General features: G+C 42.6%; 1 protein-coding gene across 1 annotated transcript in view; it reads right to left on the bottom strand.

Moving 5' to 3' along the window:
• The window catches only part of LOC145400993 (cilia- and flagella-associated protein 58-like), a 234544-nt gene that overhangs the window by 51547 nt on the left and 165275 nt on the right, over positions 1–17722 (bottom strand). The window contains exon 13 of the mRNA XM_080273351.1: positions 14343–14505. Coding sequence (XP_080129477.1) covers positions 14343–14505 — 163 coding nt within the window. The remainder of the gene's footprint in view (positions 1–14342; positions 14506–17722) is intronic.

The raw sequence follows: 17722 nt of genomic DNA, 5'->3' as shown, positions 1-17722 counted from the left end.
AGGAGATTTCAATGTTCACCACCACCTTTGGCTCTCCTCTCCTTTCACTGATCCACCTGGTGAACAAGCCTACATCTTATCTATCCTTAATGACCTAGAGCAGCTTGTACAGCACCCTACCCGTATCCCTGACCGCCTTGGAGAGAGCTCCAATATACTTGACCTCTTTCTCACAACTAATCCTTCTGCATACTCTGTTAATCTTTTCTCTCCGTTGGGCTCCTCCAATCACAACCTTATCACCTTAACCTGTCCTATCACTCCGGAACGGCCTGTGGACCCTCCAGGGAAACGTCGTCTGTGGCATTTTGGAGCTGCGGACTGGGAGGCCCTTAGGCAGTACTTCTTTGATTTTCCCTGGAATGATTATTGCTTCCATGGCCGTGAGCCACCTGAGTGTGCCTTGAGCATTACGGAGGTCATTCTCTCGGGCATGGAAGCATACATTCCTTTCTCATATCCTTTGACTAACGCAAGAAAGCCTAGGTTTAATCACGCTTGTCCTAATGCTGTCCGCAACAAAGAGAGGGCCTACAAAAGGTACCGGAGCCAACCCACCCCTGAATCACATCATCTTTACGTTTCTGCCCGGAATCGTGCTAAGTCTGTTCTTCGCTCTACTAAAAATAATTTAATCCGTACTAAATGCTCTCAACTCTCCAACTCAAATTCTTCCTGCTCCTTCTGGCACCTTGCCAAAAACCTTTCTAACAACTTTACCTCATCATCCTTCCCCTCTTTTCTACTCTGATGGTTCTGTAGCTATTTCTTCTACTGATAAAGCAGATCTCTTCGCACAGACTTTCTCCTCCAATTCCACCTTAGACGATTCCGGTGCTGTCCCTCCATCACTTCACCCCTCTGACTTCCTCAGGGCTGACATTAAAATTTCTTCAATTGATGTATTTTCTGCCATCACTGGCCTCAGTACTATGGTCAGACTCAAATATGAAGTCCGTTTGGGTGGGGCCCGCGCGGGGATTTCCCTTTCTACAGCTCTGCCAAACCTCCCCTCTCTTTCTCTCTCTCTCTCAGTTGATTGAGAAAGTTTTTACATATTTATAAGCTGTGTTTTCTTCTATATTGTTTCGACCTTTTTTCCACACCACCACTGAGGTAAAAGTCTTGGCGCGTTTTTTTTTAATAGAGGTTTCCCCAGTAGGCATAAGTCCTCTCTCTGATCTTTCTTCTAAAAAATACTTGTTCACACTGTAAATAAGTTCTTTCTCCCGACTGTGGAGCACACGAGAACGAGTCGGAGTAGCTGCCATCGTGGGTGGGGATCAGGCAGGAAGTGACCGGTCACCTGTAGTCTGAGGTGGGTGTCCTTGACCTCTGGCAACGTTGGAAAGCGACGTTGTCACGTGGTGTGGAATTCATACAAATCATTGCTATTATCCTAAAAAGCGACACATTCATAGCACTATATAGCCTTATTTAATATATTTAATAAGTACAGAATATTTAATATACAATTTCAAATAGTAAATAGCTGACATATGACAGAGAGAGAGAGATAGGTACTGGGGTCGATGCGACAGAGCTGTAGAGAGGGAAATCCCCTCTCGGGCCCCACCCAAACGGACTTCATATTTGAGTCTGACCATAACAAGGCATATGGGCCTGATGGGGTCCCTCCTGTTGTTCTCAAGAACTGTACTTCTGTGCTTACACCCTGCCTAGGTAAACTCTTTCATCTTTGTCTGTCAACTAGTACCTTTCCTTCTTGCTGGAAGTTTGCTCTCATTCAGCCAGTCCCAAAGAAGGGTGACCACTCCCAACCCTCCAACTATCGTCCAATTGCTTTAAGGTCCTGTATTTCAAAAGTTTTCGAGTCAATTCTCAATAGAAAAATTTTAAGGCATCTTTCCTATCACAACCTTCTTTCCGATCGTCAGTACGGGTTCCGTCAGGGACGCTCCACTGGCGATCTTCTCACCTACCTTTCAGACACCTGGTCATCCTCCTTTTGAGGGTTCGGCGAAAGCTTTGCCATTGCACTTGACATCTCAAAGGATTTCGATCGAGTCTGGCATAAATCTTTAATTTCCAAACTGCCCTCCTACGGTTTCTATCCTTCTATCTGTGCCTTCATCGCTAGCTTCCTTTCTGGTTGTTCTATAGCCACTGATGTAGACGGCCATCGTTCTTCTCCCAGATCTATCAACAGTGGTGTTCCTCAGGGCTCTGTCCTATCACCAACTCTCTTCCTTTTATTCATCAATGATCTTCTAAGCTGTACATCTAACCTTATCCACTCATACGCTGATGACTCCACCCTTCACTTTTCCATTCAGTTCATGCAACGCCCATCTCAACAGTTACTTCAACAAACATGGGATGAGGCTATGGCACCCCTAATGTCTGACTTGGCTCGTATCTCTGACTGGGGTAAAAATAATATGGTTGTTTTTAATGCATCTAAGACTCAGTTCTTACACCTATCAACCCGACAAAATCTTCCACAGGTATACCCACTAATGTTTAATAATATTCAGCTTAATCCTGCATCATCCTTGAACATGCTTGGGGTTTCATTTACTCAGGACTTATCTTGAAAAGATCATATTACATCTCTTGTAAAATCAGCTTCCAAGAGATTGGGTGTGTTTAGCCAACTCCGCTCTTTCTTTACCCCTGCACAATTGTTGACTCGATACAGGGGTTTTATCTGCCCCTGTGTGGAGTACAACTCTCATGTGTGGGGAGGCTCCCCACATACAGCTCTTCTCAATAGGGTGGAGTCAAAGGCTTTTCGTCTCATTAAATCTCCTCCTCTTACTGACTCCCTTCAACCTCTGTCCCTTCGCTGCACTGTTGCATCTTTATCTCTTTTCTATCGCAACTTTAATGGTCACTGCTCCTCTGAACTGTCTGCTTGCATTCCTCCACCTCTACGAAGGGCGCGTAGCACCCGTCTGGCAGCAAACTCTCATCCCTTTTCTGTCCAACTCTCTAATGCAAGAGTTAACCATTACTCCAAGTCTTTCATTTATGCAACAGGTCAACTCTGGAACTGTCTCCCTCTGTCTGTATTTCCTGCTGCCTATGATCTCCAGTCTTTCAAACACAGTGTATCCAGGCATCTCAAAATGATCGGATCTTGAATTTGGCTCTCTACTGTATTTTGTTTTTCTCTTGGAGGGAATTGTTACTGCAGGCTCATGGCCTTTGGTTCCTTCTTCCTTGCATTTAAAAAAAAAAAAAAAAAAAAAAAAAAAAAAAAAAAAAAAAAAGCCAGGGATCGAATCTCGGCCAGACCAGTGATTAATCTATTAAGTTTCATTCCAGTTATTACATTACAGTAATCCCTAATTTATCCAGACATAATAGGGCCAAAGGCATGTCTGGGTTGTGGCAACATCCGGATAGTGAACACTATTCCCCTACCATATCCAGACCCTACCTATACCCAAACTCCAATCTATACCTAACCTATTTGTTCAGTACCTATGCTTTATTTAGCAGTGTTTTCCTGTCATTCAGGCATAGTTAGACATCAAAACACACAAAGGAATATCCAAAGTAATGCTAAACACCTAGAAAACCATGTAGAAAAATCACCAAACCCACCAAAACACCCTACATAAACACTACTGTATGTACGGTACCCCTCCTTATTTTGGCAGTGTGTTCCAGTCATTGTGCCATATTTTGACATCAAAACATACACAGGATTATCCCCCCCCCCCAAAAAAAAAAAAAAAAAAAAAAAAGGAAAACCAAAAAACACCATACCTCTACACCAATCTAAGTACAATACGCCTCCTAATTTTGGCACTGTTTTCAGGTCAATCTGTCATATTTAGATATCAAAACATCAAAACACACACAAGAATATCCAAAGTAATGCTAAACACCAAGAAAACCATGGAAAAAAAAAAAAAAAAATGAAAACCAAAAATCACCCGACCTACAGTATACACTACAGTATGTACAGTACCCTTCCTAATTCTGGCACTCTTTTCAGGTCAATCTGCAATATTTAGACATCAAAACACACATAGGAATATCCAAAGTAATGCTAAACACCAAGGAAACCATAAAAACACACTGAAAACCATAAAACACCTGACCTATACATTACTGAATGTACAGTATGCCTCCTAATTTTGGTACTGTTTTCCAGTCATTCTGCCATACTGATACATCAAAACACACATAGGATTACCTATATTAATGCTAGACACCAAGAAAACCATTAAAAAAAAAAAATGAAAACCAAAAAACACACGACCTATACACTACTGTATGTACAGTACCCCTCCTAATTTTGGCTCTGTTTACTGGTCATTCTGCCATATTGAGACATCAAAACACACATGGGATTATCCATATTAATGCTAAACATCAAGAAAACAATGCATAGCCAAAAAAAATCCACACAAAAAAACTAATGATGGTTTGAAAATATGTTGTCTGTGACGAGTGATCGCTCCCGGGGCTCAAAAAAAATTCCACGGCCAAATTTGCCACCATAAATTGGTTATATTGGTATAAATAGTACACCATCATCTTTGCCAGTGTTTATACTATAAGATAAGCTAATAAAAACACATAAAACTTTTAGGTAAACGTACAGAAATGCAGCAAGAATAAAGTGTTCATGAGTAAAACTTACCTTCATATAACTTCTCACCATACTAGTGCAAAATTCTGCCACCACCTTCCAAGAGTTAAGTATATGTCTACACGCAGAATTTCATGAGCTTTCTCATGCTCTCGTCAGAATTTTGATACGACCAATAGTAGTCAAATGAATCACAAAACTAAAAACTCACAAGTTAGTGTTATCACCATGGAGGAGGGGAGGGAGTGAGGGGGGGAGCTGGGAGGGTATGGAGGATGGATGGGAGGGGGGGAGAAGCAAGGCAGTGGACAGGATTCTCCCCCTTCTGTCAACAGGCGGACGGGCACTTTTACCGTACATTTACTCATGGCATGTGGTCTGTTAGACGCTGAGTGGCCATGTGGAAACAACTCACCGCGACCGGGGGACTTTCGATGTTCGGTAGAGAGGTGGATGACCGCTGATGCCAAACACGTACTTGTGGCTTGTGGTCTGTGTTCAATGGTGATGGCAGTCTGGAAAGACTCAGCCCGTAAGCTGTGCGATATTGGACACTCGGTGGGGATGCATACAGATGTTTTCACACAGCTTGCGGGTTACAGTCGTATTACTCGGGTACTGGAGGTTCGCTGGGAGTGATAGGACAAGCATGCGACTTTGACTATTCAGTACAGGGGCGGACAGACATTTTAGCTCTGGTTGTGCATTACAGACTATTTCCCGTTCACGGCTCGAGCCCAGCTGCCATGATACCGAATGTGTGAACATGTTGGCTGGCCGGCCGAAGTTCTCAGGGACTTTTACGTCCGGATAATACAATGTAAATTTGGACAGTGTTTTAATAGTGCCAAGGTCCAGCATCCGGATAATGAATACGTCTGGATACTAAGTGTCCGGATAAATGAAGGACTACTGCACTAAAGCTTTTGATCCTACCCTCCTTCACAAACTAATCACCAAGATATAAGTACAATGCAAACTTGCAGAACAACAAAAGCACTGGATTGCCAACTATTTGTTGGGTATACAAGCACATGTTACATTCCAGGGCTAGTCATCATAAATATGAAATTTCCCAGTGGAGTTCCACAGGATCCCGTTCTCTCACCCACACACATCAACATATACATGCATGATGCAGGAGTTAACTGTTACTTCCAGTCTTTCATGTATGCGACAGGTCAGCTCTGGAACTGTCTCCCTCTGTCTGTATTTCCTACTGCTTATGATCTCCAGTCTTTCAAGCACAGTAGGTCCAGGCATCTCAAAATGAACAGACCTTGAATTTGGCTCTTCTTATCTTTTTTTTTTTTTTCTTGGAGGGAACAATTTGCAACTTCCTGGCCTTTGGTTCTTTCTTCCTTGCATTAAAAAAAAAAAATCAGTTGCAGCATTTTCCTGAACTATATCTTCAAGATATGTAAAACTACATTTTAACATTAAGCAACAGCAAATCTAGTGACTCTTAATGACCTGGCTTCAGTGTGGAATCTCAATGTTAGAGTCTTTGACAATATCTATGAGATGAATTTTTATTACAGAACTCTTTCTGAGCTATATTCTACATAAATATGCTGATCCACATTTTTGTTTTCTTAACTATCTATTGCCATTCTGGGACAAGCTTCAGAACTTTGCCATAAACACTGCCAGCTCTCTTTGTGCTTCAGTCAACTGTCTGAAACTTTCATACAGAACTTTGTCAATGGTGGCACAAAGGTTAATGGAGTTATCCTTTAATTCCACACTGTCACAAGCCGCAAACAGTCCTGCATTTTTCACACCATTTCTTGAAGCTATAACCTGTTGTGGTTCCTATACCCTGCTGCACTCATCACACAGTGTGCCTGCTGTGTAGCCTCCTCCTGTAGAATTTCCATGTTTCCACTAATTCTGTATTTAGACCTTTGTCTTCTTGTTACTGCACTCAGTATAATCACTTGCTCCTTGAAGACATTTTGAGGACTTAGGCATGAATATTCAATAATACACAATAACAATTTCCTGTTCATGAGGATACTATACAGAATTATGAAATTAACCAAATAAGTCTAAGCCTGAGATAGCTTGGGTGGTTGTTTACTACCAAAGCAACAAGCTGGAAATTATAGCAGATTTGTTTTTTCTTTTATGTCCTTAGCAACGTCTTGCCAGTTTGGTGACTTAAAATGCTGAAACTGGTGCATTTATTCATTCATCATCTAATCCTGCATTGCCCCATAAGGAGCCTAGGAGCCTTTTATGTCCTTAGTAACTACTTGCCAGTTTGGTGACTTTTAAAATGCTGAAACTGGTGCATTTATTCATCACCATCTAATCCTGCATTGCCCCATAAGAAGTGTAGGAGCCTGGGGCTAGGCAAGTTGGTCCTGACATTTAAGATGAGAGTGACCTGCCTCACTTATCCCACAGTGGCATTACATGAGCAATAAACCCCAATCAACCCTTGGATATAATCCTGCACAAGTTCAATCTGGCTGGAGCACCTTAAATACCCACTGAACCACCAAGTGCCATAATTTGGTTCAATGGTTACCACCCAGCATGGTAAATGGTTTCCTGGGTTATGTGAAACCATTTGGCTTGTCGCTCAGTGTAAAGACCATAAGGCAACACTACACTGAGTGAGTGGATGATGGGTGCCCCCACCTACCACTAGTACTGTTAGATTTTCAGAATTCAGATTTTTGAAACTGAACTATATCAATTAAAAAATGGCAAGCTAAGTACCATCCTGGTCTTTTCTAGTATTCTTTCTTCATTTCTTGGGTCCTTGATGGTCCCTTTATGTATATTATCTTCTTTCATATATAAAGAAGTACCTTCCAGGACTAAGTGTTCTTACAACACTCAAGGGTACTGACTTTGGACATGACAAAACATTCCTGTTACACACGATGTAAGATTAACAGGAAACTACACCATCTCCACATGAGCTCTTGACTTGTCAATCACACATCGTAACACACTCTAACCAATACAATACCTGTATATTAACCCTCTCACGCACGATAAGTTTTGGTGAGTATTCTGATGAACGATTTTATCCGCCTGGCCACCCGGTCCGGCTGCCCGCGTGCGGCAAATAACAATAACACATATTCTTTCCTTATTTTTGCCACCTAAATATCAATATACTGCCATGAAACCTATCTCATCATATTCATCAATGTTTGTTCTACCTGATAAGCACCACAAAAAAAACAGGAAAACATGAATAAAACAACATTAGGCAGCCGTGAATAAACATTTCGCTACGTCACTTTCACTTCCCAACATCACCATTCGAAAGCTTTCCATCATACAGGAAAATGTTATTCAAAGTTTTGATAGAGAATTTCGTCAGCTTTCTAAAAAGACAAGTCCAGTTGTGATACGATTTGTAGTTTTCGAGAAAACAGCCCAAAACTGAAAGCCATTTTTGAAAAAAATTCAAAAAGCTCTCATTCTGAACTTTTCTCGCACACCTCATGTTTTTATTGCATAATATTATGCAGAATTTCACGAGCTTTCTAATGAGTTTTCTACGCCTCGTAGTTTTTGAGTAAATCGCCAATAACAACTGGGAACTCACGTCCGTGGGTCACTTTTATGATGCGCGCACAGCATGCGCTATATTCCTGCCTACGTAACGACGAATTCTTATCATAGATATTACATTGCTATGTCTTATACATACGTACAACTTACTGCTCTTTATCATGGTTCTTACAGGAAATCGATGTGTCCAATAGTTTTCGAGCAAATGGCCGACCAAGTGAGATTATTCCTCCAAGCGCTTTTGACTTTTACCCAACGCGAGGAAAAAATCATAGTCTGTTCCCACGCCTTTTCCTACAAAAAAATGCTCCCAAAGGCTTATACAGTATTCTGGTAATGAACATATGTGGAATTTACTGCTCTTTATCGTGGTTCTTACAGGAAATCGATATGTCCAACAGTTCTCAAGTAATTGGCCGACCAAGTGAGATTATTCCTCGGAGCGCTTTCGACTTTTACCTAACGCGAGGAAAAAAACATAGTCTGTTCTCCCGTCTTTTCCTACCAAAAAATGCTCCCAAAGGCTTATATTCTGATACTGAACATACGTAGAATTTACTGTTCTTTATCATGGTTCTTACGGGAAATCGATACGTCCAATAATTTTGGAGTAATTGGACGACAAACATAGAACACTCCTCCTCACCAGCCACGTAAGATAAAAAACATTCTTTCCCTGCCATACCCACGCCTACATGTTTTTGCTCGTTACATTTTATTATTTTCTTTTTTTACTCACAGTATACATGTAAAATATCATAAGGTTTTTGATAGTGCTGTCAGAAACTCGACATGACCACTAGTTTTTTTGTTAGGTACTGATACTGAAGCTGAACTTTCTTCCATCTCATATGCCTGTATCGTTTCGTTTTCGTTTCGTTTTTAAAGGCTCCAACAGGCTTGCATGTGTTGGCCTTGGTCACCTAATGGCGGCTCTCCACATTGCACAATCCATTGCAGCCTCCCTGTTCAGTCCTTTAACCCTGAGGTCACACTTAATGACCTCGTCCCATGTCTTTCTCGGTCTACCCCTCATAACCCCACCCCATTGACACTTCTCACCTTCCTCACCCAATTATCATCCCCATCCTCTCCACATGTCCAAACCACCTCAATCTACCTCTCCTCATCACAACACCAATACACTCCAGTCCCATCCTACCTCTCAACTCTTCCATTGTACACCCAGCCCCTCCAGGCCTTGGATGCAGGGACGCACTGCACATCCACCTAATCATTGTCATTTCTGTACGTCTGAGCCAGCGAATATCTTCCTCCTTCACTGCCCAGGTCTCACTACCATACAGCATTACACTCCTAACACATGCTGCGTACAAAGACCCCTTAGCACGTAGGGAGAGCCTTCTCAATGTCAGGAGAAGCAAGAGCTCCCTGAACTTCTTCCAACCACTTCTCACCCTAGCCACAGAGCTAGCTCCAGCCCCACCTCCAGCACACAACATGTCTCCCAAATAACAAAACTCTTCCACACACTCAAGAGATTCACCAGCAAGTTCAATCCTTTCACATCTGACAATCTCCACCTGCTCACCCCGGCACGCCGTACACATAAAATCAGCATTATCTCACAGTCTACCTCTGATACCACTACATCTCTTATGCACCCATTTATCACACACACCGCACAAGATGGAATTACTTCCCACGCCCTTATGGCAAGTTGCACATGGCCACTTTCCCTCGTCTTTGACAGTACCACCACCAACCCTAGATATCATCACTTTTGTTTTATCTGCATTTACCCTTAAACTCTTTTGCCCCATACCATCTCTCCACTTCCTAAACCTTTCCTCCGCCTCCCTTTCATTCTCTGCAATCAACACCAAATCATCAGCATAAAACAACTCCCACAGGAGTCCGTTTCTAAAGTCATGTGAAAGGGCTTCAAGTACCATGATAAACAACATGGGACTCAAGACTGACCCCTGATGCACACAAACATTCACGGAAAACTCATCACTCAAATCTCCATTTACTCTAACCTGGGTGTGAGCACCCACATACATGGCCATAACCACCCTAACCAGCCACTCCTCCAAGCCAAGCTTTCTCATTCACCACTTCACCACCTCTCTATGGACTCTGTCAAAGGCCTTTTTCAAATCAACAAAAACAAAATAAAGATCCCTTCTCCTACCAATATATTTTTCCTAAAGCTGTCGAACAATGAATATGGCATCAGTGGTCCCCCTACCTGGCATAAACCCAAACTGCATCTCATCAATATTCACTCTTTCTCTAATCATACCTTCTAAAACTCTCTCCATTACCTTCATTATCTGATCTAAACGCTTTATACCTCTATAATTTCCTCTTTCCTGGGCATGTATGTAAAAATCATTACTTATTTGTGTAAAAAAATACTGAACTATAGAAATAGGTCAATTTACAAATCAACAATATATGGATAACTCATTTCCTGCAGAGGTGTTGAGATGCTGGCAGGAGATTGAAGGGTTGTTGAAAGATATGGAGTTATGTAATGTGTGTGTGTGTGTGTGTGTGTGTGTGTGTGTGTGTGTGTGTGTGTGTGTGTGTGTGTGTGTGTGTGTGTGTGTGTGTGTGTGTGTGTGTGTGTGTGTGTGGCTGGCTGTGGCGTATTTTCTCCTCTCCTTGCGATACATTTGCCTAATACACATGCGATGCACACAATAGATTTCTCCACGAACATTCACTGCACGACATATGTATATACTGTAAATATATGTGGCTGTGGCATATTTCTTGTCTCTGATACTTATGCTAAGTTTTCGCTAAGTCAGTCAGTGCATGTAATATTTCTCGGTGACCACATGCCACACTATTTTATACGTATGTTTCACACTAAACCATATGCAATATAGCACTGTCTGAGAATGGTACAATACCTTTTCACTGAAGTCTGTGATTGTGTGGCGTATTTGTTGTCTCTGATACTTGCGCTAGGTTTGAGCTAAGTCAGTCAATCTATCTATCTATCTATGTATTGCCAGACGCCATAATCCCTTACGGGGTGGCCATTTGACTCTTGAGTTATTTGTTTTACAGGGAGAGGCACTAACCCTCCACCAACCCACTTGACACGTAAGGAGCACGTGTGGTTTGGTTATATGGTTACCACCCAGCGTTGTAAACGGTTTCTTGGCTTACAGGAAACCATTTGGCTTGTCACTCAATGTAAAGCCACCTGTAACAGAAAGAAAAGCAATATGTAGTGACAGGAAAGATGGGAGAAATAGGAAGAGAGGAGGGCAGGCACAGAAAAAGAATGATAAAGGCTAAGGAAGAAGTAGGCAGCACTACATCAAGTGAGTGGATGATGGTCGCCACCAGTCAGTCAATGCATGCAATATTTCTTGGTGAACACTCGCTGCACTATTTTATACGTATGTTTCACACTAAACCATACACAATATAAAACATTATCACATGATTCCATCCCAACTTCCTCTCTTATTCCCTTCCCGACTGTATGGTGTATATGACCGCCTGTTTCCTTAGCGACTGTTTCATATCTCTAAGGCGTACATAATGAATGCTATGGTAGGTCAGTTGTTTCACCAATCCAGGCACTATATGTTTCACAGATGTAAGTATTGGCTTCACTATAAAAAAAGTAAGCTACTCATAATTTACGGGCAGGGTGAAGGAGAGTGGAAACCCCGGTATAACAAACCAGACTCCTGCCTGTAGGCCTAATGGCTCATAATGGGCCCCAGTGCTTTACAAACAATATATCTATGTTCCATAGATACAATCACTTCACATTATAGTCAAAAACACTGTACAATCACAATATTTCAATAATGGCTTCCGCCTCGGGTGGGAGGGGGGAAATTGGTGGGTTTAAAAGGACAACTGACAGCTGCGCAATCCTCCGGTCCGGCTGCTCATGAGATACTGAGGTTTTTCTGCTAAGCACTGTCTCATTAGAGCAGTCACAGTGTTGCCAATGCCTGACCTCGGGAGATAGACGTGCCCACTAGAATGCAACAAAATTTCACGCAAATCACCCCAAAACTTATTTTTTGGCGAATATTTTTGTGCTTAGGACCGTGATTTGCGTGACTGAGCTTTTTCCTACCAAACCGCATGTCACGCGATTCGCGTGACTGTGCCTGAGAGGGTTAAGATGCACCACATAATGAATGGAAATATGCAACACACAAAGAAAGAAAACTGGCAAATGTCATACACCACCTAAAGTTAGAGAAACATAGCTGATTTGATTACATCAGCACACAACAATCCACACCTATATCAAACCATGTACAGTCAGAAAGTCACCCCAAACATAGCTATTGTAGCATATTACAACAAAAACATTCTCTCTCACACCTGTTGTCTGCCTTAATTAAGTTGAACAGGTACTCCTATCCCAAAGGTCTGTTTGGTTAAGTGGATCACAAGCCAATCCAGCAGTAATAACAACAACATCCAGTGTCTTAGTTACAGATTTAATAAATTCTATTATACTTGAGTGTGTTGTTCCCAATGACTGGTCGAGGAGTATGACTGTAAATGTGTATAAAGGAGATGGGTGATGCTCTGGAGAGAGGAAATTATAGAGACAAAGCTTTCAGACCAAATAACAAGGGTAATGCATAGAGCCATGTCAGATATGTTAAGGGAAAGAATGGATACTGATGTAAAGCGGTTTGAGTTTATGCCAGGCAAATGGATCACTGTCATTGTCTGACAGTTTCAGAAAAAATATATATGGAAGAGACAGTTATGCTTATGTTTGTTGATCTGGAGAAGGCTTTCTGACAGAGTGCCCAGGGAGGTGGTGAAAAAGTCAATGTGAAGGCTTTGGATTAAGGAATGATTGGGCAGAGTGATTATGGCAATGTATGAAGGTGTTTGCACACAGGTGAGAGTGAAAGGAGGTTTGAGTGATGAATTTTCTGTGAACATTCATGTGCATCAGCGTTCAGTTTTAAGTCCCTTATTGTTTATTATGGTGCTGTAAGCTCTCTCACGTAGTTTCAGAACTGGACTGGGACTAATAGTAGGTGTTGTATGCTAAAGATCTGGTGCTGATAATGGTGAATGAGAGGGCAGCAGGGGACACATGCTGGAAATGAACAGATGGAATGGAGTACAAGGGTTTAAGAGGAAACACAGATAAAACAAAAGTGATGACATCTAGAGAAGCTGGTGTTTTTGTCACAGCAAGAGTATGACCATGCACAGTTTGCCACAATGGTGCAAGAAACATGCAAGGGTTTGACAGTAGTGGATAAAATGAAGTGATGATATCTACATCATCTGGTGGTACTGTCACAGCAGAATGAGTATGGCTATATACACTTTGGCACGAGGGTGTGGGGAAACAACTCCATTTTGTGATGTGTTTGCCATAAGTGCATACATAAGAGATAACGTGGTTACATATTAGATATAGGCTGTAAAATAATGCTGATTTTGAGTGTGTAATATGTAAAGGAGAGCTTACAGATGCATTAAATTGGGGAAAGATTAATCTTGTTGGAGAGTCTCTTGAATGTCTGGAGGAACTCTGTCATTTGAGGGTTACAAATGTGCTGGAAGTGGGACTGGAGCTAGCTCAGTAGTAAGAGTAAGGAGTGGTTAGAAAATTGGGAGCTGCTGTCTCCCTTGACATGAGAGGTTTCTCCTCTATGTCTAAGGGTCCTAGTATGCAGTATGCATTGGGAATGTAAGGCTGTATGATTCTGAGACTTGGGCAGTTAAGGAGGAGGTTATTACTGACTTAAAAGAACAGAGATGAGAATGATCAGATGGATGTGTAGTGCATCCCTGAATGGCAGGCCTGGAGGGTTAGGATTATGAATGAACAGCTGAAAGGAAAGATGGAACTTGAGTGTATTACTGATGTTATGAGAAGGGGTACACTGAGATGGTCTCAGTAAGTGCAGAGGATGGAGGATAACTGGGTGTGCAGGGGCATGAAGTGTGAAAGTTGAGGGCAGAAGCGCTGGAGGTGGACCGAAAAAGACTTGGTGTGAGGTAATACAGTGCAACCTCAGGGATGAGGAACTGATCAGAGAGGCTGCCAGAGGTCAAGCAGTGTGGAGAGCTGCCAACAGGTGACCAAGGCCAATGCATGCTAGCATGCTGGGGCCTTTACAAAAAAAAAAAAACAAAATAATGTCTTAGTGAACCTCATCTCCTCCTTACATCAACAACTCTCAACTCCCTTTGCTCTACCAGTAAATCTTTTGCTTAACCATCCTGTTTTTAACCCTACCTTGAGAGTTGTCCAGCGATGACACTTTTCTCTGCGTATGACCTCTGCCTCAAGTGTAGCTCTTTTATTCTGCGATGCTATTAGCTCTCTTTGGAGACGCACCAGTTCCACCTTCAGAGCTTCCACCAGTTGTACATGTCGCCCCAGCACTTCCCGCTCATCTCTGAGGATAGTACGTCCAATTCATTGATAATTTGGGAGATTTCTGTTTAATATCAACTCTACTAACTAAAAAAAACAAACAAGAAGCCTCGGACAAGGACTGACCAAACGATGACGACCCAGGACCGGACAAAGGACTTGGTAATGAGTACATGGAATGTAAGAGGAGCGAATGATGAGGTGAAAGAGAGAGAGATTGTCCAGGTGCTTGAGAATGCGAAAGTGGATGTATGTGGAATAACTGAAACAAAATGGAGAGGAGAAAGTGTGAGAGAATGGGAGTATGGATGGGGTATATGTGCAGGAGTAGATGAGAATGAGAGGGCAAAGGAAGGAGTGTGTATAGTTGTGAGTAAAAGATGGAAGAAGAGCATAAGACAGTATGGATCAGTTGGGTCAAGGATTGTGTGGGTAAAGTTGAAAGTTGGAATACAAATGTGGGCGATTGTGTGTGTGTATGCGCCAACGCAAGATCGTGCTAGAAGAGTGAGAGAAGAGTTCTGGACAAATGTGGAAGTGTGCATGGAAAAGTTTGGAAGGAATGAGAGAGTGTTTTTGATTGGTGATATGAATGGTAAAGTTGGTAATGTGAAGGTGGATGGAATAGTTGGTGAGTGGGGTGTGCCTGCTGAGATAGATGAGAATGGGAGTGCGTTAGTGGACATTTGTGCTGGGAGGGGGTTGGTGATAGCCAATACCCTCTTCAGGCACAAAATGATCCACAGGTATACATGGCGAGTGATGAGAAGGGTAGGTGGTGAACTGAATGAAAGGAAGGCAATGACTGATTATGTGTGTGTGGATGAAAGGATGCGAAGATGTGTAAAGGATGCAAGAGTGTATAGAGGTTGGGGGAGTGGACTTTCTGACCACTACTTGGTGGTGGCCAGAAATAGGATGCAAGTAAGATGGAGGAATAGAAGAAGGGAAAGACGAGAGGAAGGAGTAGTTGCAAGGAGGGTGGAAAGGTTACAAGAGGATGAGAAAAAGGCAGAGTATAAGAGAGAAGTGGAGGAACAACTGGGCAAATATGAATTGGAGCAGATGGGAGACGTGGAAGGTATGTGTAAGATATTTACAGAAGAAATATGTGCAGCATGTGATGTGGTGTGTGGAAGGAAGAGAAGACGGAGGGGGGTGCAAGGAACAGCATGGGGGACTGAAGAGGTGAAACAGGCTGTGGCACAAAAGAAGAAAGCATACAATGAATGGATGAGAAATAGGGGCGTGGAAGAAGTTGAGAGGCTGAAGAGAGAGTTATATGTGGAAAGGAAGAGAGGTGAAAAGATTGGTAAGAGAGAGTAAGAAGAGAGTGGATGAGGAATTTGGAAGGAATTTGAGTGTAAAGTGGAGGGACTGTAAGAAAATGTTCTGGAGAGAAGTGAAAAGAGTAAGACAGGGTGGAAGTGAAGTTAGCAGGGGAGTGAAAGATAAAAATGGTAGATTACTAGTGGAGAAGGGAGAAAAAGTGAGCAGATGGAGAGAACACTTTAAGGAATTGTTGAACGTAGAGGATGGAAGTAATGCGAGTATAAGTGGCTGGGGAATGGCTGGGAGAAGGAGGGAGGTGAGAAGACAGGAAGAAATCAGTAGGATAGAAGTTGTGGAAGCAATGAAGAAAGTTAAATCGGGGAAAGCCCCAGGAATTGATACAGTGTGTGGTGAAATGCTGAAGCATGGGGGAGAGACAGTAGTAGAATGGATGTGGAAGATGTGCAGATTGGCCTGGGAGGAAGGTAGAGTCCCGGAGGATTGGGAGTCAGGTATAATTATTCCCTTGTACAAAGGAAAAGGGGAAAAAGAAGTGTGTGGTAATCATAGGGGCATTTGTCTTCTTAGTATAATAGGAAAAGTGTATGGTAGGATACTTATAGACAGAGTTAGAGAAAGAACAGAGAAATTAGTTGGAGAAGAACAGGGAGGCTTTAGGAAGGGAAGAGGTTGTGTAGATCAGATATTCATTCTTAGATCTTTAGTGGAAAAGTTTCTAGAGAAGGGAAAGAAGTTGTATGCGGCTTTCATGGATTTGGAGAAAGCATATGACAGGGTGGATAGACAAGGATTGTGGAAAGTGTTAAGAATATATGGAGTAGATGGGAAGTTGTTGAATGCTGTGAAGAGTATGTACGATGGTGCGAAGGCTGCAGTGTGTGTGGATGGTGAACTAAGTGAATTTTTCTCTTTGAAAGTTGGTTTGAAACAGGGATGTGTCATGTCTCCATGGTTGTTCAATCTGTACATGGATGGGGTAATAAAAGAGGTACAAGGTAGGGTAGTGGATGTTGGAGTGGCCCTGGTGAGAGGGGATAGTGTTTGGAAACTCCCTGTACTGTTGTTTGCAGATGATACTGTGTTGTTGAGTGAAGACGAAGGGGAGCTGCAAGGCTTGGTGGATGAGTTTGGGAGAGTGTGTAAGAAACGGCATCTAAAGGTGAATGTAGGGAAGAGTAAAGTGATGGTCTTTGAGAGAGGTGAAGTTAGTGAATGTACAGCGAGGTTGGATGGTGAGGAATTGGAAAATGTGAGTACATTTAAGTATTTGGGTAGTGTGATGAGTAAGGATGGAGGTTTGGAGGGTGAAGTGCTTGAAAGGGTACAGCAGGGAAGAAAGGTTGCTGGTTCCTTGAAAGCAGTGATAAGAAACAGGGAAGTGAGCATGGAAGTGAAAAAGTTACTACATGACAGTATTGTGATACCAACTCTAACGTACGGAAGTGAAGCTTGGACATTGTTGGAGGGACACAAGTCAAGAGTGAGAGCAGTGGAAATGAGTTATTTAAGAGGAGCCTGTGGAGTCACGTGGAGAGACAGGCTGACGAATGAGGATATAAAGGAACGTTGTGGTGTGGGTGTGGATGTGGATGTGATAGGAAGCGTTATGAGGAATACACTGAGGTGGTTTGGCCATGTGGAGAGGATGGAGGGTGAAAGACTGACGAAGAGAGTGTATATGAGTGAGGTGGAGGGGGAAAGAGGAAGGGGGAGGCCGAGGATGAGATGGAGGGATGGGGTGGAGAGGTATATGAGAGAGGGGGGTGTGAGTTGGGAGCAGGGCAGTGAAATGGCGGGGGACAGGGCGACTTGGAGGCGATTTGTTTGTGGCCACCCCAAACGGGATTGAGGCGTCTGGCAATAGATAGATAGATAGATACTTATGTCTTCCTCCCTCCCAAGAACTCCACAACAAGGGATGAATACAACAAAAATGTTTCCACACT

The sequence above is a fragment of the Coenobita brevimanus genome, chromosome 54, assembly GCF_032717465.1.
Source record: "Coenobita brevimanus isolate Jiangsu-jjx chromosome 54, ASM3271746v2, whole genome shotgun sequence".
Classification (NCBI taxonomy): domain Eukaryota; kingdom Metazoa; phylum Arthropoda; class Malacostraca; order Decapoda; family Coenobitidae; genus Coenobita; species Coenobita brevimanus.
Note: the sequence above shows the minus strand (reverse complement) of the source record. Positions and strands in the feature narration are given on the sequence as shown.